Source organism: Rhinolophus ferrumequinum, chromosome 3, assembly GCF_004115265.2.
Source record: "Rhinolophus ferrumequinum isolate MPI-CBG mRhiFer1 chromosome 3, mRhiFer1_v1.p, whole genome shotgun sequence".
Lineage (NCBI taxonomy): Eukaryota > Metazoa > Chordata > Mammalia > Chiroptera > Rhinolophidae > Rhinolophus > Rhinolophus ferrumequinum.
Genome location: NC_046286.1, coordinates 2,572,510 through 2,598,940, shown reverse-complemented (window position 1 = coordinate 2,598,940; position 26,431 = coordinate 2,572,510). Strand labels below are relative to the sequence as shown.

Below are 26,431 nucleotides of genomic sequence, written 5' to 3'. Positions count from 1 at the left end.
TTGTTACATACAACAACATGGATGAATCTCAAATAATTATCCTGAATGAAAAACGTCAAGACAAAATGACTATATACTGCATGATTCCATTTATATAAAAATTCTAGAAAATGCAAACTCATCTATAGTGACATAACGCAGGTCAGAGGTTTTTGAGGAATGGGGTGAGGGAGGGAGGGACTACAAAGGGGCACTGGGGAACTTTTGGGGGTGATGGATATGTTCACTATCTTGATTGTCCTGGTGGTTTCGTGGACATACACATGTGGCAATAATTATCAAATGATACAGTTCTCATATGCATGGTTTATTTTATGTTAATTATGCCTCAATAAAGCTGTTTAAAAAGAAAAAGGAAGTCTCTATGAGTAAAGTATGAATGATTGACAGGTTGATCCTTCTCAGAGAATATGCGATGAAAGAAGTCAGTTGAGTAAAACGAACCTGTGTGGATGGGACGCTCTAAGGAAAGAGGTCATTTCATAGCAGAGAGAACGTCCCGTGTTCCTGGCCGGCTGCAGCTCACTGTAATGATGACCGTGCCACCCTCATCAGTACTGACCATTTGGGAAGCCATGGGAAGGAAGCGTCGTGCTCATTTGGCTGTGAAGTCCTAACGGCCAGGGAGAGTCTGGGGCCCAGGCACAGTTCATGGTGCCCAAGCAGGTGCCTCCTGCCCTCCCTGTGAGGCAGGGATAAGGCATGAAGTGGGCTGAGTACCTTCCTGACACCTTTAAACTCAGCTTCTGCCCCAGCGCACTCCTGGGTCCCCGTCCACCTAACCACTCCTCCTCGGTCTCTGTTGCCATTTCCTCTTTCTCTCAAATTCCAGCTTAGTGCTCCAGGGTCCTTTACAGCAAAAAGTGTGAGATCAGGAACATGGCAGAAATGGAGAGTTTAGTTCTTTCGGCTCAGGTGTTTTTGTGATTTCACGAGAAGTCTAGTGTCTCTTCCTATTTTCCTCTCACTTCTCATGCACACCAAGTCCAGTTCCCCATCAGCAAACCACACAGTGCAAAAGCAGGGACTTTTCACACCAGGTTTCTTCTGCCCAGGTCTCAACACCCACAGCTGTCTCCTCACCCACAGCTGTCTCCTCAACAAAGAGAGGTGATGAGGAAATGACAATGACACTAAAACAAATAATTACTACTTTTCCTCCCACCTTCCAAGTTCTTCTAGTTGGGCTAATAATCAAATGAACATAGACAGATTAACAGGAGAAAATCAAATTTTAATACATGCACATGGGGAATTCACATAAGCATGAAGACTCCGAAGACAGGGAGGCAACATTGGGTATATAAGACATTTTGGGACAAAGAAGAAAAGGCGGGCAACGGAGTATTATATTAGATTTCAGAAGTGAGAGGGCGATTTACAGGTAGAGGAAGAAAGGAACACAGACAGCAAGAGAATTCTTGCTGGGCACCTCAGAAACAATGGGACACAGTGGGTATCTAGCTAACAGACCCCCTCCTAAAGCCCTCCTATTTACCATACCTTATTCAAATTTGGCTTAGGCAGCAGTCTAAGATTCCCTTCCTGGAGTAGGCCTTTCCATTTGAATCTCTTAGGCAGGAAAGGCTGGAGGATCCTTTCTGAGTCTTGTTTCTGAATAAACAGCTTAAAATCAATATCAAAGGCAACTTCAGGGTGGCAACATTTTGGTTCCCTTCAACACCAATAGACAATGGGACAGAATCATGAACAGGCAACTCCTGAGAGAAGGACAGATACAATGTCACTTCTGTGGTATTCCAGACCAAAAACGCATAAACTGAGGGAGCATCAGACATACTTAAATTTAGGAACAGTACAAAATAACTGACCTGTATTTTTCAAAAATGTCAATATAATATTTTTTTAATAAAAATCTTTTTTTAAATGTCAATATAATGAAAGACAAAGTAAATCTAAGAAACTATACTCATGTTAAAGGAGACTGAAAAGACATGACAACGAAATGTAATTAGCATCACCCTGGTTACATCCTGGACCAAGAAAAAAATAATTATAAAAAACATTTGGTGGGGGGGCGGTTGACTCAGTTGGTTAGAGTGCAGTGCTCATAACACCAAGGTCGGGGGTTCGATTCCCACGTGACCAGTGAGCTGTGCCCTCCATAACTAGATTGAAAACGACTTGACTTGGAGCTGATGGGTCCTGGAAAAACACACTGTTCCCCAATATGCCCTAATAAAAATTAAAAAAAAAAAAACACTAGGGGGCAATTGGCAAATTTTCTATAGACTGTAGATTAGATGATAGTATTGTGTCAATCTCAGTTTTGACAAGTAAAAAAATCTGAGATGTTCTAAATTAAAGTTACAGCCACAAGAGAGTGAGAGAGACAGCAGTTAGCCTGCTAATAGCTGTGGACCAGCTCTGACAAAAGACTGCTCACATCCCGTGTATCTGTTGAAATTTAGGATTAATTTCCAGGGGCCTATTTCCGAGATTATCCAAAAGAGAGAATAGCCAGGCTCCGTCAAACCCCAGGAGCCTCTGCTTCTTGTTTACAATGAACTTTTCCACCTGCTGCCCACAGCTAACCCACAGGAGCGGACTCATCTTCCCTGCAAACTCCGTGGTCCCTACCCCAGAATGAGTCCCTCTTCACCTTCTCCGTCCCCTTTGTCTATAGCCAATGTAAATCCTTTCAGAACGGGTTACACCTTTCTCCCCCCTACTTGATGAATAAAAACCTTGCACAACTCTGCAACTAAGGACACGTTTTCTTTCCTACCTCGCCATGCTGCAGGTGGTTTAGACTCCGTGCCCCAGGACTGGTCTTTTTGGCTAGCAGTTTTGGCTCAATAAAACCTTTCTTTAAAAAGACTTTTAGCTATGGAAGTTAAAATTTTTTGTTGAACAGTTTCCTGATTTTGATAGTTGTACTGTGGTTATGTAAACAAAATGTTCTTATTCATAGGAAACTCACACCGATTCGTTTACAAGTAAAGGGGTATCATGCGTGCAGCTTATTCTCAAACGGTTCAGGAAAAAATCCTAATGTGTATTTAGAGAAATGGTGATAAAGCGAAGGGTCAAATGATAGCGACTGGTGAATCTGAGTGAAGAGTATCCTGGAATTTACTCTTAGTATTATTGCCCTTTTGCTGTAAGTTTTAAATTATTTCAAAATAATGAGTTTTTTTAAATGGTGTTGGCAAAGTAGATTCATCGGCAGAGGAATGCACTAGGGTGCCCCGAACTGCAGTGTGGATGCCTGGGTGCTGGGGCCTGCGCACAGCTGCCGCTGACACCTCCACACCCTGGACTCTCAGTCTTGAGGTCCTAGAGGAAATCTGGGGGGGACTGACCCCAAAGCAGTCCTGGGTTTACTCAAGAAGGTAGGATGAGTCAGTGCAATGAATTCTCTTGTGTGGTTTTATTCACTCCAATTTTAAAGTCAACGCCTGGCATCGCTTGCATCCCAGGGACCAGTGCACTAGAGGGCGGGGGACATGGAGGGAAGTGTTTGCTGTGGATAAATCAGACTGCAAAATTTAGTGTAGGTGTTCATTTATCATTGATGACGATCTTATACTTCCCCTGCAAAGGCAGGCCAATCTTTCCCCCCAAACCAGCCCAGCATCTTGCTCACTCCCCAAAAGGAGAAAAGTCCCCAGCAAGGGCGGCCAAGGTAAGACCTAGAAGTCTCCTGGGTTCTCTCCACCAAGGGTACTGGTTTCAACTTATGGAAAGTTGCAGATTCTCTGAGAAGCATCTGTACTGCCTTCACAAAGAAGCATCCTCTCTGGAGGAGAGGACCAGGAAGTCTGCCACCACTCCACACCTGTTTCCAGGTCCTGACCTTCCCAGCGCAGCCGGCCACCTTGCAATTCCCTTCTTTAGAAAAGAGAGACCACATCACCAGAAGGGTGGGGACTGTCCCCAGGGGCCCCCACCGCCCGGTTCTTCCCTACCATCACCTGCTCTCCTGCCACATTGTCCAACCACCCCCCCAGGGGGTGTCAGGGGCAGAAGGCCCCTCCCACCTCCCCCTCGAAGTTCCTCCCTCCTCCCCCCCATTATTAGGGTGTCCAGGACATTGTGTGACTCAGGAAACAGCTCAGACGTGAGGCTTGCCGCAGGCCAAGGAGGAGGAGGAAGGTGCTGTCGGAGCCGAGGTGGTGGCTCCTGCCTTAGTGGCCTCTGAGGGTCCCGGCCTGAGGAGGCAGACCTGGGCTGGGGGCCGGGGCTCTGGAATGCAGCCTCCTTCTCTGCTGCTGCTGTTGCTGCTGTGTTGCTCAGTCGTGGAGACCAGAGGTGAGGCACAGGGTGGAAGAGATGGGGGGACCCATCTTCCTTAGTAAGATGTCTGGTGGGTTGGGGGCTGGGGGCCAAGCCCCGTGCTTGGAGGTGACACTGGATGGAGGAGATTCTCAGCCCCTAAATGGGGGCATCCTGCAGGGAGAGACGACTCGACTCTGCCGCTAGACCAGCACACACCAAGGCTGTGGGCCTGGTGCCAGGTGGTGACTGTTGGGGGATGGGTGAGAGGGTCCCCATCCCCAGGGAGAACCCAGTCAGCCCTGGAGCTGGGGGACAGCGGGCTCTTGAAATCATGTTTAGGAGGGGAAGAGCACAGACTGACCACCTGCTAGGGAAAGAGATGAGAGGGAAGCAAGAGATGGAGACTTGGAAAGGTCAAGGGCCCACCAAGTTCCTTTCCCGTCCAGCTGTCCCCACCCCCCGGATGGCTCCCTGCTGGGCCCTTCCGGGAGGAAATCCCTTCACTGTCTCAGCCATTCACCTCCCAGGAGTCCCCTCAGCCCCCCTTCTGATCCCTGTTGTCTTGCTTCCGAGGGATGGAGCCTGAGGCTGGACTTGGGAGGTCAGAGAAAAAAACAGGAAAGGGGGGTGGGGATTAGTTAAGTGATAGTCCCGGGATCTAGGGGGCTGGGGCAAGCACCCCGTGGGGCCTAGGAATGGGCTATGAAGGCTAATTTAGGGTGCACGTCTGGGGTTGCTGCAGGCAGGTCCCTCTGGAGCACCTAACAAGGACAGGTGGAGCACCAGGCTCTCCGCTCCCATCTCATCCTCATCTCCATCCCTAGGGCTGCCGTGCGGGAGTTTCTCAGGACCCTGTGCCAACGGAGGCACCTGCCTTAGCCTTTCTGAGGGCCAAGGCACCTGCCAGTGAGTGTGTCTGTGGGAGTGGAGGCTGGAAAGGGGGAGGGAAAGCAGGGGAGGAGGAGAAAGGGAGTAGGCGGAGAGGAGGAAAGGAAACAAATGAAGGCAAAGGAGGAAGATGGGAGAAGGTGAACAGTGGCGAGTGATGCGCGTTTTCCTCTCCTCCCGGACTAGGTGTGCCCCTGGCTTCCTGGGTGAGACATGCCAGTTTCCTGACCCCTGCCAGGATGTCCAGCTCTGCCAGAACGGAGGCAGCTGCCAAGCCCTGCTTCCTGCCCTTCCAGGCGCCCCCAGCCCTCCGTCTTCCGTGACCCCCAGCTTCTTCTGCACCTGCCCCTCTGGCTTCACTGGCGAGAGGTGCCAGGCCAAGCTCAAAGACCCCTGTGCTTCCTTCTGTTCCAAAATGGGCCACTGCCACATCCAGGCCTCTGGACGCCCACAGTGCTCCTGCTTACCTGGATGGACAGGTGAGCACCGATGGGGGTGGGGAGCAGGAAGGAGCAGTGGGCTGGGCTGTGGGGAGGAAGGGTGGCTGAGCCCTGTGAGGACAGAGGCCATGAGAATCTACAAGCCGATTCTTGGTGACCCATTTCCCCATGACGGACACTCACCAGCATGGTTGTCCTGGTTGTTAAAATGCTGAAATATTTCTGGACAAGTTGGTACCATGTTTCCCCGAAAATAAGACCTAGCCGGACAATCAGCTCTAATGCGTCTTTTGGAGCAAAAATTAATATAAGATCTGGTCTTATTTTACTATAATATAAGACCAGATCTTAATATAATGTAATATAATATAATATAATACCAAGTCTTATATTAATTTTTGCTCCAAAAGACGCATTAGAGCTGATTGTCCGGCTAGGTCTTATTTTCGGGGAAACACGGTATATAGCTCCTGTGATCCCCCATTAGTGTACCACCCTGACCCCCTTCCCAACCGCCTCAACCTCCCCTTGTCCCAGTAGCTAGAGGAGGCCTAGCACAGCAGGGGACCTCTGCATTCTGAGCACCCAAATGTCACATCACTTGGAAAGACCTCAGTGTGATGGGGGTGGGAGGGATCTGACCCAGGGAGAGGAACGGGTGCCCATCCCAGGAGAAGGAGTGCAGCCCTGGGCGAGAGAGCAGGACACGTGACGAGCAGGGTGTGCTACCTGGTGGAGGGGGTCAGGGTGCGTGGACAGCTGTGAGGCCCAAAGAGGATGGCTCCACAGGACCAGACCGGGGTGGAGGGGCTAGACCAGGCAGCAAAGGCCACGTGGGTAGGAAAGTTTGTGAGATGTGGGTGCTCCCGTGAGGGGCGGGCTAGAGGCAAGCCTTCTCCAACTTGGCTGGACATAGCAATCACCTGGAAAGCCTTAAAAATACCAAAGCTCACATCCCAGAGAATCTGACTCAGCGGGTCTGGGGTGGGCCCAGGGCATGGAAATTTGTAAGCTGCCCAGGTAACTCTGAGGAAACAGGGCTTGAGACTGGGTGAGAGACCAGCAGTGTGACCAGAAGGCAGGTCATTGGCAATTTGCCAGGCTGTGCTTCAGAGTCGGGGCTCTGGGGCAGTCCCCTCCCCAGGTCCAATGCTAGCTCTGCCACTGACTGGATATGTGACCTTGCCACCGATGTTTAAGCTCTCTGGTCCTTGGTTGTCAGCTGCTGTCCACACTTCATAGGACTGTTGAGAGGAGGAAAGGGGGTAGTGCTCAGGAAGTGCTGACTGAGCCCAGCACCTGGCACACAGCACTGGTGCATGAATGGTGGCTGCCGCCCCTGCTGCCATTCCCACTAGTGTGCACGGCTGTAAGGGGCTTCCCCTTATCACTGTCTGGATTGTTACATCCACCTGAAGATTAGGAAATCAGGATGAGACAGGCCAGACGGCTGCCCAGGGGCACACGACCAGTTGTGGAACAGGTGCTGAGTCTCCTGCCTACGGAAGCTGGATGCTTTCCACCTCCCCACCAAGGTCACCACTGAAGTGACACTGTGTCCCAGACCTTCCCAGGCAGGGTCGATGTGCAATATTCCACCAATAGCTACATGTCCTGTTTTCAGTTTAGAAAATACAGTCACTCCAGATATAATCCTCCCCAGAAATGGCAAAACTGAGGCAAGGGGTGATGGGACGGGGAAAAGAAGGTCTGGGAGGAAAGGGAAGGAAATATGAAGATTAGAAAGAGAATGCAGAGTGAGAGCTGGGCTACCTCAGAGGAGCTGGATTTGTACAGTGCTAGAAACAGGCCCCTGTCTCCTCTGCCTCAGGTGAGCAGTGCCAGCTTCGGGACTTCTGCTCAGCCAACCCCTGCATGAACGGAGGGGTGTGCCTGGCCACCTACCCCCAGATCCAGTGCCGCTGCCCACCTGGCTTCGAGGGCCACGCCTGTGAACACGATGTCAATGAGTGTTTCTTAGACCCGGGACCCTGCCCCAGAGGCACCTCTTGCCATAACACCTTGGGGTCCTTCCAGTGTCTCTGCCCCGCTGGGCGGGAAGGTCCAAGCTGTGAACTCTGGCCAGGACCCTGCCCTCCAACGGGCTGTCCCAATGGGGGCACCTGCCAGCTGGCTCCAGGGAGAGATTCTACCTTCCACCTCTGCCTCTGCCTCCCAGGTGTGTTCTCACAGGGGCTTTCTGCAGCCCATCTCCGGGCAGGGAGCTTGTCTCCCTTGGGTCCCCCTCCTTCAGCTGATCCTATGACCCTGTCAGGTTTCACAGGCCCGGGCTGTGAGGTGAGCCCAGATGACTGTGCCAGGCACCAGTGTCAGAACGGGGGCACCTGCCAGGATGGGCTGGGCACCTACACTTGTGTCTGCCCAGAGGCCTGGACAGGTGAGTAATTTAAGCCAAGTTCATGGCACCAATGGCCCGGATGGTCAGCCCCTGGCCTCCCTTCCTCACGGCGCCCCCAGCTCCAGCCCTTGTCCCCTTCCCACCCTCCTGCAGGCTGGGACTGTTCTGAAGATGTGGACGAGTGTGAGGCCCAGGGTGGCCCTCGCTGCAGGAACGGGGGTACCTGCCAGAACTTGGCTGGCAGCTTCCACTGTGTGTGTGTAAGCGGCTGGGGAGGCATAGGCTGCGAGGAGAACGTGGACGACTGTGTCGCTGCCACCTGTGCCCCGGGATCTACCTGCATCGACCGTGTGGGCTCCTTCTCCTGCCTCTGCCCACCGGGCCGCACAGGTGTGGGGCAGAGACTTCAGGGAGATGGGAGGTGGAGATGGTGTGTGAGAGACGCGAGAGAGCAGCTGGCAGCCTCACCCACCTGACCTGCAGGCCTGCTGTGTCACATGGAGGACATGTGTCTGAGTCAGCCGTGCCATGGGGAAGCCCAGTGCAGCACCAACCCCCTGACGGGGGCCACGCTCTGCCTGTGTCAGCCTGGATACTCAGGGCCCACCTGCCACCAGGACCTGGACGAGTGTCAGATGGGTGAGGCACCCCCACATCAGATCCTCTCTGAGCCCCCAGATAGCCTCTGCACAGAAGATAGGCAAATTGTTTTCCAAATTAAAAACACAAACAACCCTTTGCCCTGAATTTGCCCAGATTTGGGCTTCTCACCAATGCTCAGCCTTCCAGGCCCCATGGAGTCCTTCTCCATCTTAAAGGCACAAGCCCTTTCCCCAGTCTGCTCCCATCGCCACAAGCAGGCCACCACAGACACCCTGGCAGTCTGGCCCCCTTGCCCTTCCACCCCTGCCCCTATGGACTCCCGCCTCTTCTCTCTTCCCAGCCCAGCAAGGCCCCGGTCCCTGTGAACACGGCGGCTCCTGCCTCAACACCCCCGGCTCCTTTGACTGCCTCTGTCCCCCTGGCTATACGGGCTCCCGCTGCGAGGCCGATCACAATGAATGCCTGTCCCAGCCCTGCCACCCAGGCAGCACCTGCCTCGACCTGCTCGCCACTTTTCACTGCCTCTGCCCACCAGGTACCAGCTGGGTGGGGGCCTTGGGTAGAAGAGACGGGACTAATTCTGAACCCACAGGGCATCGCCCCTCCAGAGCATAGGTGGCCTCAGGCCAGTGAGGTCGGTTACCAAAGAATGCTTCTCCTCTCCGCACCCCCACATGACAACTCTGGGAAACCCATGGCCCCGGGAGAAGGGCTGCCACAGTGGTAGTGAGGCTGTGCACTGCTCAACTCGGGTGAGGGGGAAGCATTCACTTTGTAGTCATTGTACAGTATACAACCTGGTCCACTGTACACAGCGGCCCATCAAGGGAGAGCAGAACAGCTGTTAACTCTTCGTGCTGCAGCCTCTGCTCTGCCAGCCCAGGAGGATCCTCCTAATCACAGGAACTCTCCTCTGTGGGGACTGAGGGTAAAGCCTTCCCATCCCCCATCGAGGGGCCTGTGTGCTTGAACTTGGAACAACAGGAAAGGCCACACCTACTTCCAAACCAGTTTTAAGGGGGAAAAGTCTCCAATATGTGGTGATGGAAGGAGAACTGACTCTGGGTGGTCAACACACAATGTGAGATATAGATGATGTATTACAGAATTGTACACCTGAAATCTATGTAACTTTACTAACAAGTGTCACCCCAATAAACTTTAATTAAAAAGAACAAAAAAGGGGGGTCTCCCTAGGGAGATAGTGACGGAGCCAGTACTGGATCGGAATGAAACCAGAAAAATAATAGCTTCCTTTGTGCCAGGGACCACCTGAGCAGCCTGCACGCATTGTCTCATCTTTACCATAATCTGTGAGGTCAGCATTGTTACTTGCCCATTTCGTAAATGAAGAAAGTGAAGCACAGAGAAAGGACCTGTCCAAGGTCACTGGCTTGTACGAGGCAGAGCCAAGATTCAAACCCAGGGCTTCGATACTGTTAACTACAACACTGCACTGCCTGCGTAAGCTGAGTGGCTTCCGAGGAAACATGCTGAGGAAACTGTTCCATAATCCAAGGGACAGGGTTGTGGGCATCAAGGAGCTTCAAAGGCAGCCTTCCCAGGCCAGGAGAGAGAGGCAGCCATGGTCCAGGGGCTAATCCCGCTTCAGTTCAGGGTGAGACAGTGGAGACCAGGACGAGCCCAAAGAAACGGGACAAAGATGGGAGCAATGCAGCTTCCCACATGCCCCCTTTGGGGAGCCCTGGTCTCCCTGGCACTGAGGCCTGCACAGGTAGAACAAGAGTGAATCACTTCCAGGCAGATGCCCACTTATCTCGTTTGTCCTCTGGGACCTCCAGGCTGATCAGCCCGTTCCACGTATGAAGGAATGGCCCCACAGGCACGTCCTCGCAGGCCTCCCGCAGGTGCCTCTTGAGCTTTCTCACCTGAAGGGGGCAGAGCCACACAGCAGAGCAGCAGGGAGGGCCTCAGGGCTCATCTCTCCAACCCACATGCAGACAGCACCCTGGGGGGGCTGTCGGCTGGGGGCACGGCGGGGTGGGGGGGGCAGGGGGCTGGTTCTAGAACCTGGGCCTTCTGGACAGAAGCGATGAGCAGCCACGGCAGAACCGGCTGGTGAGCCACACCCCTCACCACAGCTCCCTGTCCTCAGGCTTAGAAGGGCCGCTCTGCGACACAGAGACAGATGAGTGTGCCTCAGCTCCTTGCATGAACCAGGCTGACTGCCAAGACCAGCGCAACAGCTTCCTGTGCATCTGTCTGCCTGGTGAGTGTGGATTCCACTCTGGCCCCCACTGCCAGCTGGCCTCTGGGCCTCCCCAGCTCAGGCCCCCGGCTCTTGAACCTCTCCCTGGCCTACCAAGGAATCTCCGTTTCTCCAATTCCTCTGCTCCCCGAACTCTCTTCGGTCACCTCTCCTGAATCTTCCCTTGCTTACCCGCCCACCCTTGTCTCTGTCATGCCAAATCATCCAAACACCCTCCTTTCCGAGGTCCCCCAGAGTCCTCTGTATGTGCCCCCTGCCTGTCAGGGCCCCAGGCTGATCCTGGCACTGCTCACCACCGATGCAGGGAGAGCGCCCCAGGTCTCCTCCACCCTCATCAGGCATCCCTCTTGTCCCCTGCTTTGATAACAACTGGTGTTGATTGAATATTCTGAAGATTTACTCCACGCCATAGGCTTGGCTCTCTACTTTTCAGGCATTATCTCATTTACTCTTTTTAATGGTACCCTGAGGTAGGTTCCATTATTAATGCTCTTTGCAGAGGAGGAAACTGGAGCCCCGAGGGGAGTAGCTTGCCCAAAGTCACAGAGCTGACGGGTGGCCGAGCTTCACCTGCCTGCCTCCCCCTCCAGTCCTGTGTACTTACCCCAGGTGTCCTCTCTGGGAAGCTGTCCAGGTCCACCTTTCCTGGCCACGGGAAGGGCCAGGACTGGTGTTTACGCTTTTGATAAAATGTATTTTCAGCATTTGTACATATATCGAGTTATGCCTTATTTATATGAAGAATATACCAAGTTACACTCTGTTACGTCCTGAAACCCGAATCATTATTTGAGAAGCCCTCACATTGGTGCTTTCATTATATGACACATTTAGACAAAACCCCAAACCAAGCCATTTGATTTGTACCAATATTATTTTTGTATATGTAGAGAGAAGGCAAAGTATCAGTTTAAACACTTAATTTCTAGTTTGAATCCATGAAAGCATCCCGTAAAGCCCAGTCAAACATTTGTAACAAACTCCCGAATAAATCCAGAGAAGAGGGAAAAAATGACCTTCACCATGTGTCCCCGCCAGGATTCACAGGCTCCCGGTGTGAGGAGGACATCAACGAGTGTGGAAGCTCTCCCTGTGCCAATGGTGGGCAGTGCCAGGACCAGCCTGGATCCTTCCATTGCGAGTGTGCCCCAGGTAAATGGCCTTAAACACCGAGGGAGGGTGGGCAGCAGGGCGACTTCCACGCAGGTCCCTGCCCTCCGTGCTGTGCCCTAGGCTTTGAAGGCCCACGCTGTCAGGTGGAGGTGGACGAGTGTCTGAGTGGCCCATGCCCCACTGGCGCCAGCTGCCTTGACCTCCCAGGAGCCTTCTTCTGCCTCTGCCCCTCTGGCTTCACAGGTCAGCAGGGGAAGCATTGGCAAGCACTTGTGGGGATACTTGAGTCCATTTGGGGTGGTGCCGAGGTCACTGGTGGTGTTTGAGGGTTGGGATGTGAGAAAAGAATGAGAATGAACCCCTTAAAGTTATTCACTGCAAAACCTGCATGGCTGCAGAACCGTGGGGCTGAGGGTGGGAGTTACTGTAGGGCCCGGGTTGGGCCCAGCGTGAATGGTATGCTTGGGGTTCAGGAGCAGAGGACAGAGTTCAAAGGCAACCGATTTACCTGCCTATTTCGCAAGCATTTCTTAAGCTTGCACTATGCCAGAGGCAGACCCAGAGCTGAGGAAGACAGCTGCTATCATCCCGTGGCTTTACATCTAGGGCAGAAGGACCAACAAGTCTGGCTGATTATGGCCCAGAGAGGTGCTCTGAGAGGAAAGCGCAGGACCCTAGGCGCACAGAGGACTAGAGATGAAAAGGCTGCAGGGGCTGACGCTCAAAGAATGAGTAGGAGTTTGTCCAGACACAATGCCAGACAACGCGCTGCAGCTGCAGATAATCACATGCTCAAGGGGCTGAGGGAAGAAGAGCACACCCAGAGCTTACGGTGCAACGGCACGGAACACAGCAGTTAGAGGTCACGTCCTGCAGGACACTGCAGGACACAGGGAAGGTAGACAGTGTCCTGAGGCAACAGGGAGACACCGAAGGACAGGTTCATGAGTGGCAGGCGAGCACATCGTGCGTAAGGAGGGGCCTGTGGCCCCATCGAGGACATGGAGGGACCCTGTTTTCTCTCTGACCCATGCCCCAACCCAGGTCATCTCTGTGAGGTTCCCCTGTGTGCTCCCAATCTGTGCCAGCCCAAGCAAAAATGCCAGGGCCGGGGGGACAAGGCCCAGTGCCTCTGCCCGGATGGAAGCCCTGGCTGTGCTCCCGCGGAGGACAACTGCACCTGCCTCCATGGGCACTGCCACAGGTAACGCGTTCCAGGCCCTTCCCGTTTGCACACACCTCTGGTCCTCAGCTAGGGCAGGAGAAGATAGCCAGTGAGAGGCAAGTCTGTGGGAAATGACCAATGGGAAGCGTAAGGAGATGGCACTTCTGACCTCACAGCCGGTGGGAGGGCGCCACTGGTGAGTGGTATCCAGTGGGGGGAGAGTTCATAAACAGTGGGAGGCACGGAGAACTAGGGGGTCAGAGCAGAAGCAAGAGCAGCACTAAATCCCAGGGCCAACTCATCACTTATTAGACAAATATTTATAGAGCATCTACTATGTTTGGTGCTGTTCTAGGGAGTGGGGGGACAGCACAGGACAAAAGAGACAAAGTGTCTGCTCTCAAGCTTTTGTTCTAACGAGGAACGACAGACCAGAAACAAATTATAGAAGGAATATACATACATATCTAGTTGAAGAAAATGAGCATGGAGGGAGGGGGCAGGGCAATGCTGACAGCAAAGTCACTGAAGAAAGGGGCCAGAGTCTCAGGACAAAAAAAGAGGTCATAGGGGTCTGAGCAGTGGAGACGGGAGAAGATAAAAACGGCAAAAGGAAACCTTCCCCTTTCTCTCTATGACCAGATCCTCATGTGTGTGTGACATGGGTTGGACAGGACCAGAGTGTGAGGCAGAGCTGGGAGGCTGTGTCTCCACACCCTGTGCCCATGGGGGGACCTGCCACCCCCAGTCCTCTGGCTACAATTGCACCTGCCCCACAGGCTACACAGGTGAGGTGCTCCCTAACCCACATACACCCTGGGCTGGCCACCCTCTGAATCAAGGGTAAGACCAGTGGAGACATGTGTCCAAGGGCTCTGGGTCTTTTTGGTCGCCACCAAGAAGAACTGGACATGGGCTGCAGGGGACACAAGTGATATGCGGGAAGTGGCAAGAAAAGAAAAGAGGTTGGACAGAGGAGAACAGGGATGCGGATGAGAAAAGGAAAGGGGAGGGAAAGTGAGGAGAGAGAGGAGAAAAGGAGGGCTCCCTTTCTCAGACCCCATCCACTTCGGCCAGGGCCCACCTGCAGCGAGGAGATAACAGCATGTCACTCAGGACCCTGTCTCAATGGTGGCTCCTGCAGCCCCAGCCCTGGGGGCTACTCCTGCACCTGCCCTCCAAGCCACACTGGGCGCCACTGCCAAACTAGCACCGACCACTGTGCTTCTGGTGAGTACTACCATGTCCTGGGGTGGGCCAAAAGAGGATGGAGGCCCTGCTCAGGGTGTGTTTGTGCCGTACTTTTTAAAAACACTGGACACAGTGAGCTGGTGTTTGGACAGGGGGGGGGATGTCCTGTATGCGGTGTGACTGAGGTTCCAGGCAAGTGACGCAGCCCTCACAGCCCCCTCTCTCCAGCCCCGTGCCTCAATGGGGGTACCTGTGTGAACAGGCTTGGCACCTCCTTCTGCTTCTGTGCCGTGGGCTTCCAGGGCGCACACTGTGAGCGAAGGATCCATCCCAGCTGCGCAGACAGGTAAGCAGGGTACAAAGACCCCTGCAGGACGGGAGGGAGCCCCTCGGCCTTCCCACCCTTCCTCTCCGTCTCCTCTGGGGCTCCAGGCTGCCTCCCATCCCACATCCCATACCTTTCACTCTGCCTTTCCTCCTGTTTCCATGTCCCTAGTGCTTGCCCCTCCCCCTTATTTCCCAGACCTTCCTTCTACTGTGCCTGTGTGTCTCTTGTCCAGCCCCTGTAGGAACAGGGCCACCTGCCAAGATGGCCCCCAGGGCCCCCGCTGCCTATGCCCCACTGGCTACACAGGAAGCAGCTGTCAGGTGAGGGGCACCGAGCCACATGTGCTGAGGAGGGAGGGGCTGGAGAGCTCTAGTGAGAGGGTGTCAGGTACCAAAAGTGGGCAGTGGGGACGTTTGGGCGAGGCATCCACATGAAGAGAGGCTTGGAAGTTTAGGAGTGGAGGTCTAGCTTGAGGTTTGTACAGACGTGAAGGACTGAAAGAATGTCTGATCCCAGGGACTGTTCCGGGATGTGGGTATCAAAGGAAACCAGGGAGGACCACCTGGTCCCAGACCATTTGGGGGAGAGTTTTAAAGGTGAGGGACTCTGAGAGCTGGAGTTGGCAGAGGCCCGTCTGGCACCGGGGTGATGTTCTGTCCTGCCTCATTCTGTCTCCACACCCTCAGACTCTGCTGGACGTGTGTGCTCAGAAGCCCTGCCCACACAACTCCCACTGCCTCCAGACTGGGCCCTCTTTCCAGTGCCTGTGCCTCCAGGGATGGACGGGGTCTCTCTGCAACATCCCGCTGTCCTCCTGCCAGAAGGCCGCCCTGAGCCAAGGTACCAGCCCACGGCCGATTCGGGGGAAGGTGAAGAGGGAACGGGTGCCCTCCTCTATCCCATCCATACGGGCGTCCACACAACGTCTGGGCAAAACAGCTGACGGAGTCCAAGCAACTCAGACCAACCACAGGGACTGATTCTACAGCTCAACACGCAGGCAGCCTAAGACAACTCGGCTCCTAGCAGCAGTCAGCAGTAACACCAAGCCGCCCAGTCAGCGAGACTCCAGTCTAACTCCGCCAGCAGGGAGCTCTCGGAGTGGAGCTGCTCAGCTCTGGCGTTACCATTTCTGCTAGAGGCCCACATTTAACCCAGCTGCACTCAGCTCCTTTCGTCACCCCTCTCCCTCCCCACACACACACACCTGAGGTTACACCAACGCCCTGGTGAAAGAGTGACCCCTTGTTCAAATGAGGTTTGATACGGGAAGACCTCAGGAAGGAGACTTGGGTGCAGGGTGGTTGACAGGAATAACTGCGAGAACTTAGGAGGATGCAAACTCAGTGGACAGACTTGGGCCATTAGTTAACAAACGCCTGCTCCGGAAGTTTCCCTTGAGTTCTTTCTTTCCTGAGACTTGTTCTAAGGACAGTCACTTACCTTGCTCGGATAAGCCTACGAGGTAACTCCCTCCACCCTGGCAGAACCGGCAGGAGGGGATCCTGATGTTTTAGCCTTCTCAGTGTCAGGAAGGACCGACTGCTCAAGGCCCCAGGAATGTTGGTGGTCCCCAAGGGCCTCCCCGGCGCCCTCCCACCCCACGCAGCGCTGCTGACCCTTCTGTCTCTCCCCAGGCACAGCAGTCTCGTCCCTGTGCCAGAACGGAGGCCTCTGTGTTGACAGTGGCCTGTCCTATTTCTGTCACTGTCCCCCTGGATTCCAAGGCAGTATGTGTCAGGACAAGGTGAACCCATGTGAGTCCGGGCCCTGCCAGCATGGGGCTACCTGCGTGGCCCAGCCCAACGGCTATCTCTGCCAGGTGAGGGGTCGAGGAAAGGGGTGAGGGGTGACGGGGGGGCTAGATGTGTGACACAGTAATCCTGGGTGGGTGCTGCATACCCATTTCCGTCTGCTGTACCCCACATACTCAGCCAACCACCAAGTCATGCCATTTGACTTCCTGAATATTTCTCAGCTCTGTCCTTGCCCCTTCCGCCCTTCGTCCACCCTTCGTCCAGCCTCTGTTGCATCCCGCCTGGACACCCGCATCAGCCTCCTATTGTCCCTGCCTCCACCTGTCCTCCCAGGCGGTCAGCTTTGCTCTGTGACCAGGCTGCTCTGCTGAGAGTGTTCAGCTGACCTGTGTCTCCGCTGCCCACCGCTCAAAGTCCAAGGCCCGGCTGCCCCAGGCCTGTCTGCCCGCAGGCCCCGTCTCCCCACCGCACCCTCCATCACGGGACTGCTGCCGGCTCTGTGGGGGCCTCCCACCCCTCTTCCACTGGAGGGCGCCCAGGAGGCGCCTTCCTCAGGAACATGTACTGAACTTTCCTCCGGGCTGGGATCCAGCCTCTCTTTCGTGATTCGGGTCAGAGCAGAAGAGGCAAAACTGGGTTCCAGTCTGACCAGCCTGATCCCTGCCCTCAGAACCACGACGGCTAGAAGGCACATACACACCCGTAACCAGCCTCTTGAACTATTGTGAACATTCTCACACACACAGAAGCAGTGGACTGATTACCAGTGAACCCCACGCACCGGCCACTCAGCTCTACCTCCTCTTTCATGAAACGCCCTCCTCCAGAAGTTTTCAGAACACCTCCCTCATCTGCTTCTTCCAGCCCCCTGGCTGCTTCCTCATGCATCCCTTTTTCTCCATCTTTCTGAAGCCTTCCTGGTACTCCATTACTGTATTCTCGCTTCCTCTCGCAAGAACTCAGCACATGGCATAGACCTCATCAATGATATGAAACAATCTGCAAATGGTTAAGGCGTCTGTTATGGAGTGACAGACTTGCAGTGAATCCCAGCTCTGCCACCCACTAGCTGTGTGACTTGCACAAGTCACTTAATATTTCAAGGAATCCGTTTCCTTTACTGTAAAGTGAGAACGTCTGAGATAATCGACATAGAGGGTTTTATGAGGTTATTATATGAATCATGCAATAAATGCTAGCTGTCTCCCTCCTCTGGTTACCTGAGAATTTCATGCAAGCAGGAATGAGTTCTAGTTTTCTTTGTATTCCTAGTGCCTAAATGGTGCTGGGTACAAAATAGGTATTCATTAAACGCCTAGAAATTAATAAAGCATGACAGCCTGTTGGAGGTGTGTTTGGAGAGAGAGGTATTACCAGAAATGGAGCTATGCTTAGTGGCAGTGTGACCTGTAGCGCTGGGTTGGGCTTGCTTACTAGTTTCCTACCTAACCCTCTTTGCCTGCAGTGCGCCCCAGGCTACAGTGGACAGAACTGCTCAAAGGAAACCGACGCTTGTCAATCCCAGCCCTGTCACAACCATGGGACCTGCACCCACAAACCTGGAGGCTTCCACTGCACCTGCCCCCCAGGCTTTGTGGGACTGCGCTGTGAGGGGGACGTGGATGAGTGTCTGGACCAGCCCTGCCACCCCACGGGCACTGCAGCCTGCCACTCTCTCGCCAACGCCTTCTACTGCCAGTGTCTGCCTGGACACACAGGTGAGGCTGGGGGGCGGGGGGTTAGGCATCTCTGTGGCATAACTGAGCTGACGGGAAACCCAGACATTCCCCGCCCACAAGGCAGCCTAGTCATCTTGTACAGCTTGTGCTAGGCCAACTCCCAGGAATGAGGCAGGAGGTGGTGACTGAGGCAGTGTGTGTGACATCTAATCCCACCCCAGGCCAGTGGTGTGAAGTGGAGATAGACCCCTGCCAGAGCCAGCCCTGCTCCCATGGAGGGTCTTGTGAAGCCACAGCAGGACAATCCCCAGGTTTCACCTGCCACTGTCCCCAGGTGAGTGACCTGCAAAGCTGACTTCTCTGTTGCCTCCAACACACACGAGGTGCTAACGCCTGAGCTGGGATCCTAGCCGGGAGCCTGGGGAGCACTGTAGTGGGAATTAATGGAGAAAGCCATCCCACACTCACAGGGGTGAGTGGCTCTCAGAAGCAGATGGCAGGGAGGGGAGGCAGGTGATAGTATGAACGGAATTTTCAGAAATCACGGGCATTGCCTAAGAAAAGGTCCCCAAGGTCAAGCAGCGTGACCTTGGAAAAGTTCTTAGTTCTTTTAATTCTGTGTGTGTGCGCACGCGCGCGCCTCAGATGCACGAAATCGGGTTAATCTTAAGCCTTAGTTCCTGAAACACTAACATCACTCGTTTGTGCACAGCCTTTTTATTATTCTTACAATAAAACACCCATGAACCTAACCCAAGAATTAGAATGTTAACAATAACTTACATGTACTTATGCCTTCCTCTTCTTGTTCCCCTTCCAGAGGAAGAGAAAGTATGTAATCCTATCTCCAAGGATTAAGATACTATTAGCTCAACTAATATTACTCTATTAATTGTTTAGTCTTCCAGGACTTGCGTCATGATGCTACAATTCATCCAGGTTGTGGCACACAGCTGTGATTCATTATTTCCATCACACCGTAATATCACTGTGTGAAAAAAACAAGGGACATGGTTTCAACATCTGTAAAATGATGCACTTGATGTTATCTGAGGCCCCTTCCAAATATGAGACTCCAGGACCCTCTGAGTTATTTTAATGCAGGAGTTTGTGTGAGAGGAAGTGGGAAGAATAACACACCCTCTTTCTTCTTCTCTCCACAGGGTTTTGATGGCCCCACATGCAGCCACGCAGCCCCCTCCTGCGGCCCCCACCACTGCCACCATGGTGGCCTATGCCTGCCCTCCCCCAAGTCTGGCTTTCCACCCCGCTGTGCCTGCCTCAATGGCTACAGCGGTCCTGACTGCCTGACCCCACCTGCTCCTCAAGGCTGTGGCCCGCCTTCTCCATGCCTGCACAATGGCAGCTGCTCAGAGACCTCCCAGCTGGGGGGCCCAGGCTTTCGATGCTCCTGCCCTCCCAGCTCCCCAGGGCCCCGCTGTCAGAGCGCCGGAGCAAAGGGATGTGAGGGCAGAGGTGGAGATGGGGTCTGTGACACTGGCTGCAGTGGACCAGAAGGAAACTGGGATGGGGGGGACTGCTCTCTGGGGGTCCTGGACCCCTGGAAGGGTTGCCCCTCCCACTCCCGCTGCTGGCTTCTCTTCCGGGATGGGCAGTGCCACCCGCAGTGTGACTCTGAAGAGTGCTTGTTTGATGGCTATGACTGTGAAACTCCTCCAGCCTGCACGTGAGCCTGGAACCCTGACTTGGGGTGGGGGGTGGGGCAGGGTGAGGGCAGGAGGAAGGACATGGATGCCTGTGAGTTACAGTGTGACCACAGCCTCAAGATCCAAGGATTTTTCACCCTCACAACCATTGCTAAGTAGGGGTAGAAGACCCTAGACTCCAACCCAGGGGGATTGGGCAGCATCGATATTTAATGGCGGACCAAGAAAGAGGGCACTGCCTCTGCCGGGGCTCCTCTCTGAGAATTGTGGGAGCTCTGGCCTCAAGCCTCTCTCTAAGCCCTGCTGCCATGCAGTATCTCCCTTAGCAACCAGCACACCTGAGGGAAAGGGCCTCCTTCAGGGAGACAGGAGAGCATGGGAGGGTAGGGAGAAGGGACAGTCTTAGGAGACAAGGGAGTCAGTAGACATCAGGGTGTCTGGACCACCTACCATCCAGGGCTTGACAGCCCATTGCTCTGGAGCTGTCCGCACCTAGCAACAGAGCCATAGAGACTGGAATGTCCGGACTCCACTTTGGGATGAAGAAGGGAGTCAGGTTTCTTTGTGGGTCCTGAGTCCCCCTCTCCTCACCCCACAGTCCAGCCTATGACCAGTTCTGCCGTGACCACTTCCACAATGGGCTCTGCGAGAAGGGCTGCAACTCTCCAGAATGTGGCTGGGATGGGGGCGACTGCAGGCCCGAAGATGGAAATGCAGGGTTGGGGACCTCCCTGGCCCTCCTGGTGGTGCTGAGCCCCCCAGCCCTGGACCAGCAGCTGCTGGCCCTGGCCCGGGTGCTTTCCCTGACTCTGAGGGTGGGACTCTGGGTGAGGAAAGACAGTGATGGCAGGGACATGGTGTACCCCTATCCTGGGGCCCAGGCCGAAGAGGAGCTAGGAGGAACACCAGACCTCTCTCATCAGGGGAGAGCAACCCCTCAAACACAGCCCGTGGGCAAGGAGAAGGACTCCCTCAGCACAGGGTAAGGCGGCTGGGTGGAGGGGCAGGCCAGACACTTTTAACAGGTAGAGGGAAGAGGGCCAGGGACCAACACAGGAATCTGAGGTGCCTCCCCCATAGGTTTGTGGTGGTGATGGGTGTGGATTTGTCCCGCTGCGGCCCTGACCACCCTGCATCCCGCTGTCCCTGGGACCCTGGGCTCCTGCTCCGCTTCCTTGCCGCCATGGCTGCAGTGGAGGCCCTGCAGCCCCTACTGCCGGGACCCCTGCTGGCTGCCCACCCTCGTGCAGACACCGGTAGGTGACCCCCGTCATTTCCCCTGATGTTGCTCCCACGCCAGCTCTCATGCCAACAACCAGCAATGGAGATCAAAAGAAACAGGACCACTGGGACCCAAATACGTGCTGTGGGAACTTAGCCTTGTTCACTCTTTCTCTAACTGGATCTCCTCGTAGCCCATTTGCTCTACAATCTTCTTATTTCCCGAGTATTTTATCCTTCCCTCTGTCACTGACCTCCCACAAACAAACCTTGGGTTCTGGTCCATCCTCTCTACTAGACCAAGAGTATCCAATCAAACAGGTCAGAGTACACGAAAGAGTAAGAACTCTATGGTGCTCGCTACCCTATTTCCCCAAAAATAAGACCTAACTGGAAAATAAGTCCTAGCATGATATTTCAGGATGACATACCCTAAACATAAGCCCTAATGCATCTTTTGGAGCAAAAATTAACATAAGATCCGGTCTTATTTTCGGGGGGAAAACGGTATATGCCAGGCCGCGCTCTAAGCACTTTGCAGTATTAACTCCTTTAATCCTCCCAACAACCCCACTGAGGCAGATGCTATTATTCCTATTTTACAGATGAGGACACTGAGGCTAACAGGTTATTGCACTTGCCTAAAGGTCTCACAGTAGTACCCAGCCTCACCTGGAATGGCTTCTTTTTTACTCTCTCTCTCCCAACAGCACCCCCCGCCAACCAGCTTCCCTGGCCTGTGCTGTGCTCACCAGTGGCCGGGGTGCTACTCCTGGCCCTCGGGGCTCTTCTCGTCCTCCAGCTCATACGGCGGCGGCGCCGAGAGCACGGGGCTCTCTGGCTGCCCCCTGGGTTCACTCGAAGGCCTGGGACTCAGCCAGCTCCCCGCCGACGCCGGCCCCCACTGGGCGAGGACAGCATTGGCCTCAAGTGAGAGTGGGAAGGAACCAGGGCTCAGGGAGGGGGCTCTTCCCTATGGAGATATTTATGATCAGAAGCAACAAGATGCGATTGCAGAAGTCGCAGACAGAGGAAGGGGAGAGGGTTAGGAAGGTTGCTGGAAACCTCATGGACCCACCCACCCTCTTCCAGGGCACTGAAACCAGAGGCAGAAGTTGATGAGGATGGAATTATGATGTGCTTAGGCCCTGAGGAAGGAGAGGAGACGGGCCAGGTAAAAGTACTGGTCCTGAGGGGATGGAGGGGTGGAGCACACAAGGCCTCTCTCATTCACTCATTGTTTTTCTGATCCCAAGGCTGAAGAAAGGGCCTCACGCTCCAAGTGCCAGCTCTGGCCTCTGAGTGGTGACTGTCAGGAGCTCCCCCAGGCAGCCATGCTGACTCCTCCCCAGGAATCTGAGATAGATGTCCCTGACGTGGACACCCGTGGACCTGGTGCGTGAGCCAACCCAGACCAAGACGAAAACTTCCCTTAACCCGTTTAGAATCAGAAAATGCTTTGATAATCAGACCTGGAAAATCAACCATTAGAGTTAATACCTTAGAACAGTGATTCTCAAAGTGTGGTCCCTGAACAGAATCAGGGAAAATATTAGAAATATAAATTCTTAGGCTCCACTCCAGAGCTACTGATGCAAAACTTCAAGCTACTAGGGAACTTGTTTTAACAAGCCCTCCAGGTGAGTCTGATCCACACTCAAGTTTGAGAACCACCGCTCTGGAATGTTAGAGAATTAAGGCCTGCTGGCTTCTTGCACAGATGAGGAAACTGAAGCCCAGAGAAAAGTAGTCACTTGACTAAAGCCACACAAAATCAAGAGCTAGGTAGGCCTCCTGACTCCTCAGGCTGAGACTCCTCCTGAGCCTCCATGTTCTCCCCACCCTGCCCCAGTTATGTCCTTTTGATTGATTTGTCTCCCATTCCTCCTCTCCCACCCACAGATGGGGTGACACCCCTGATGTCAGCAGTCTGCTGTGGGGGAGTGGAGTCCAGGACCTTCCAGGGAACATGGCTGGGAAGCCCTGAGCCCTGGGAACCTCTGTTAGGTGGAGGGGCTTGTCCCCAGGCTCACACAGTGGGCACTGGGGAGACGCCCCTGCACCTGGCTGCCCGATTCTCCAGGCCAACTGCTGCCCGCCGCCTCCTTGAGGCTGGAGCCAACCCCAACCAGCCAGACCGAGCAGGGCGCACCCCCCTTCACACTGCTGTGGCTGCTGATGCTCGGGAGGTCTGCCAGGTCAGTGCACACTGGGGTCACTGAAGAGGACAGGGAGCAAACTTCCAAGTAAAGCGGGGCAAAACCATCCTCCAGGGTTTGGCAAAGAGGAAGGTGATGTGAGACTGGGGGCCTGAAAGGGAAACCAGAACAGACAGCCGAATATGAGTTGGGAGGTGGTTAACAGTGTGAGGGGCCTGAGCTAGCAATCCAGGACTTATCAGAGATCACTGGCCCTCTCTGGCCCCCCAGCTCCTACTCCGCAGCAGACAGACAGCAGTGGATGCACGGACAGAGGATGGGACCACCGCCCTGATGCTAGCCGCAAGGCTGGCTGTGGAGGACCTGGTTGAAGAACTGATTGCAGCCCAAGCAGATGTGGGGGCCAGAGATAAATGGGGTATGGATCTGGGGAGGTTGATGTGCTATACAGAAGCTGAGCAGATGGGGTGTGAGATAAAATGCAAAAGAAGGGAGCAGCAGAGAAGCGACTGGAGGCTGGGGCATTCCCTCCCATCCCTCTCACCCTGCTCTCAGGGTGGTAAATTTGCGGTGTAATGGCAGTATGAAGCACGTGTCTTCCCCCATCATCCTCAACAACACACTGCCCTAGCCCATTGGAAACTAGGATGGCCCTGTCTGAGAAAGGGGCGGGGTTTCCCGGTCCCACAGACCCAGAACAATGCCCCATTGTCCCTCCCGCGCACCGGTGACATCACCAGGGGCAACGCTTCCTGCCTGTCGGCGGTCACCCGGGCAACGCTTCCGCCTTTGAGGGACCCGGCGGGCCGGAGGAGCCCTTCCCCCAAGCCTAGGAGCCGTGGGAAACGGGAACCCAGGCGTCTGGCCCTCAGCCTCGGGGTTAACAACCTCCCACGTCATTCTCCAGGGAAAACCGCGCTGCACTGGGCCGCCGCCGTGAACAACGCCCGGGCCGCCCACTCCCTTCTCCAGGCCGGAGCCGATAAAGACGCCCAAGACGGCAGGGTTAGACCGGGTAGAGGGCTCCCCACAAAGAAAAAAGAAACAGTGCCAGAGAGAGGTGGAATGCGCAGGAAACCCCCAAAACCTGAAGGGGGAGGGGCCGAGTCAAGTAGGTGGAGTCACGAAAGGCCAGTCCTGTAGGCGTGGCCTTCCCTGACCTCGCCCCTGGCGGTTTTATCCGGCGCAGGAGCAGACGCCGCTGTTCCTGGCAGCCCGAGAAGGGGCGGTGGAGGTAGCCCAGCTACTGCTGGGGCTGGGGGCGGCCCGAGGTCTGCGAGACCAGGCTGGCCTAGCGCCCGAGGACATCGCCCGCCAGCGTAACCACTGGGATCTGCTGACGCTGCTGGAAGAGGCGGGGCCACCGGAGACGCGTCTCAAGGCCACGCCCAGCCGCGGGGCGGGCGCTTTCGCGCGTGCGCGAACCGCGTCGGGAAGCGGGCCGCCGCGCGGGGGCGGGGCTCTACCGCGCTGCCGGACGCTGTCAGCCGGAGCAGGCCCGCCTGGGGGCGGAGCAGGTCTGCAAACCCGGACTTTGTCCGTAGACTTGGCCTCTCATGGGGGCGGGGCCTATTCGCAGTGCCGGACCCTATTGAAAAGAGGAGCAGGAGCAGGCCCGCCCCGCCGCGGCCGGAGGTTTTCTGCAGGCATGCGCGGGCCTCGGCCCAACCCTGCAATGTTGCGAGGAAGATCTGGTGTCGTGGTCGGGAGTGGGGGTGTGGCCTCAGCTGATGACTGGCTCTGCGATTGGGTGGCCCTGGGATCTTGCGGTCCCGCCTCCAACACTCCAGTCCCGCCTCCTTGCCTTACTCCGTCCCCAGAGCGGGGATCCCCTCAGGTTGCTTGGAGTCCCCCAGCCCACCAAGTGATACCCTTAAATGCAGGAGGCGAGGGTCAAAAATAGAAGGCTAATGGCAGGGAGGGATTCTAAAATTGAGTACCTTTAACTGACAATCAGGTGGAAGTCCACTAGATTTTAAAGTTCTCGAGCCCCAAAAGTAGGGGGTCGTGAGTATGGAGTCTTTCCCAGAAATGAGTGTATACGCATTCACGGCCGTCATTGTCTTCCACGTGGAGAATCTGCAGCCCTGGAAAGGGTTTAGGGTACTGGGATGAAGCGGACCTAGCTGCTCTCCCAGAAAATAAGGGTGAAGGTCTACAGAAGGGTGGGGTGGAGTGTGCTAAGTACCCTGAACTGGAACTAAGAATTACAGATAGGATGTAAGGTGTTCTTTCCTATACAGTACATGGTTCCCAAAGGGAACCTGTATATCACCCATCACACAATCCGTACTACCCACAAAGAGCTACCAAATATTTATTGAGCCAGGTATTGTAGGTGCTGGGGTGGGGGAGAGCACCAAGGGCCACTCCAGCTGATGACTCCTTGCATTCTCACCACCCCCTAAACCACTGCAGGGATGAAGTGCCACTCTTCCAGCCACTGCTAGCTCAAATAACCGAAATCTGTCACCAGATAATAAAACTGATTTAAAGTGTTACCTTGTTTTGAAGGGGTTGGAGAATGCTAGAAAAAATAAGGGAGTGACTGCATTCGTGTTTTCAGGATTGTGTGCCCCAAATTCAGCTTTTAGATGGAGGCTTTGAGTATAGTTTATGAACAAGAATAAGTAGATTTGGAGATCCTATGTTAATTTAGGGTACCATGTGAAAGGAAGAGCCTAGTATCCCAAGGTGAAACCACACACTAGACCATGCATACCCTTTGTCCCTCTTACAAGGGCATTTAGTTATAACCACTTGGGAGATTCCCAAGGGCTCAATCAAGTTAAGTAGAGGAAGGTGGAGAGCGCATCTCAAACTTTATCCACCTTTCAGCAATGTAGCTACACCTAGTAATGGGCCTGAGACATGGGGGCAGGAGGCATTCTGAAAGCTAATAAAGTATGCCCTGTTTTATCACGCTTTGTTGCACTTCACAAATAGGTGTTTTCATCAACATCAAGGTAAGACCCTCTCCCAACAAAAAGATGACTCACTGAAGGCTCAGATGATGGTTAGCATTTCTTAATAAAGTATTTTCTAATTAAGGTATGTACATTTCTTTAAGGCATTGCTATTGCACACAATATTTTGATTACAGTATAGTTGTAAACATAACATACACTGGGAAACCAAAACATTTGTGTGACTCACTTTATTGTGATACTTGCTTTATTGCGGTGGTCTGGAACCAAAACCCGAAAATCTCTGAGGTATGCCTTGTGATAACCCAATTGAGCATTCAGTATGTGCCAAATGCTTTATAACATTTAATCCTCACATCAACTATTAGGTAGGTCTATTAAAACTCCATTTTACTCTTTCAGAAACTGAGGCACAGATTTTATTTGGCTCAGATTGCAAGGCATTAGGTGGTAGAACCAGAT

General features: G+C 54.1%; 1 protein-coding gene across 2 annotated transcripts; it reads left to right on the top strand.

Annotated features, from left to right (window-relative positions):
- Positions 1-4,080: 4,080 nt before the first annotated feature.
- NOTCH4 (notch receptor 4) lies at positions 4,081-26,239 on the top strand. Of its 2 annotated transcripts, none has more exons than XM_033103371.1 (30): positions 4,081-4,275; positions 5,067-5,148; positions 5,317-5,609; positions 7,402-7,749; positions 7,846-7,968; positions 8,083-8,319; positions 8,413-8,568; positions 8,873-9,067; positions 10,649-10,762; positions 11,801-11,914; positions 11,996-12,118; positions 12,920-13,079; positions 13,683-13,828; positions 14,118-14,270; positions 14,460-14,577; positions 14,792-14,879; positions 15,246-15,399; positions 16,197-16,381; positions 17,782-18,034; positions 18,217-18,329; positions 19,159-19,682; positions 20,261-20,644; positions 20,743-20,918; positions 21,594-21,813; positions 21,976-22,057; positions 22,140-22,278; positions 22,786-23,081; positions 23,313-23,460; positions 23,950-24,047; positions 24,232-26,239. In XM_033103371.1, exons 1-30 carry the CDS (start codon positions 4,215-4,217, stop codon positions 24,943-24,945), a joined length of 5,997 nt encoding a protein of 1,998 aa, XP_032959262.1. In that variant the 5' UTR covers positions 4,081-4,214; the 3' UTR covers positions 24,946-26,239. The 2 variants fall into 2 exon arrangements, with proteins under 2 accessions (XP_032959262.1, XP_032959263.1); XM_033103372.1 differs by having other exon boundaries at positions 4,092-4,275; positions 16,287-16,381.
- Positions 26,240-26,431: the final 192 nt, after the last annotated feature.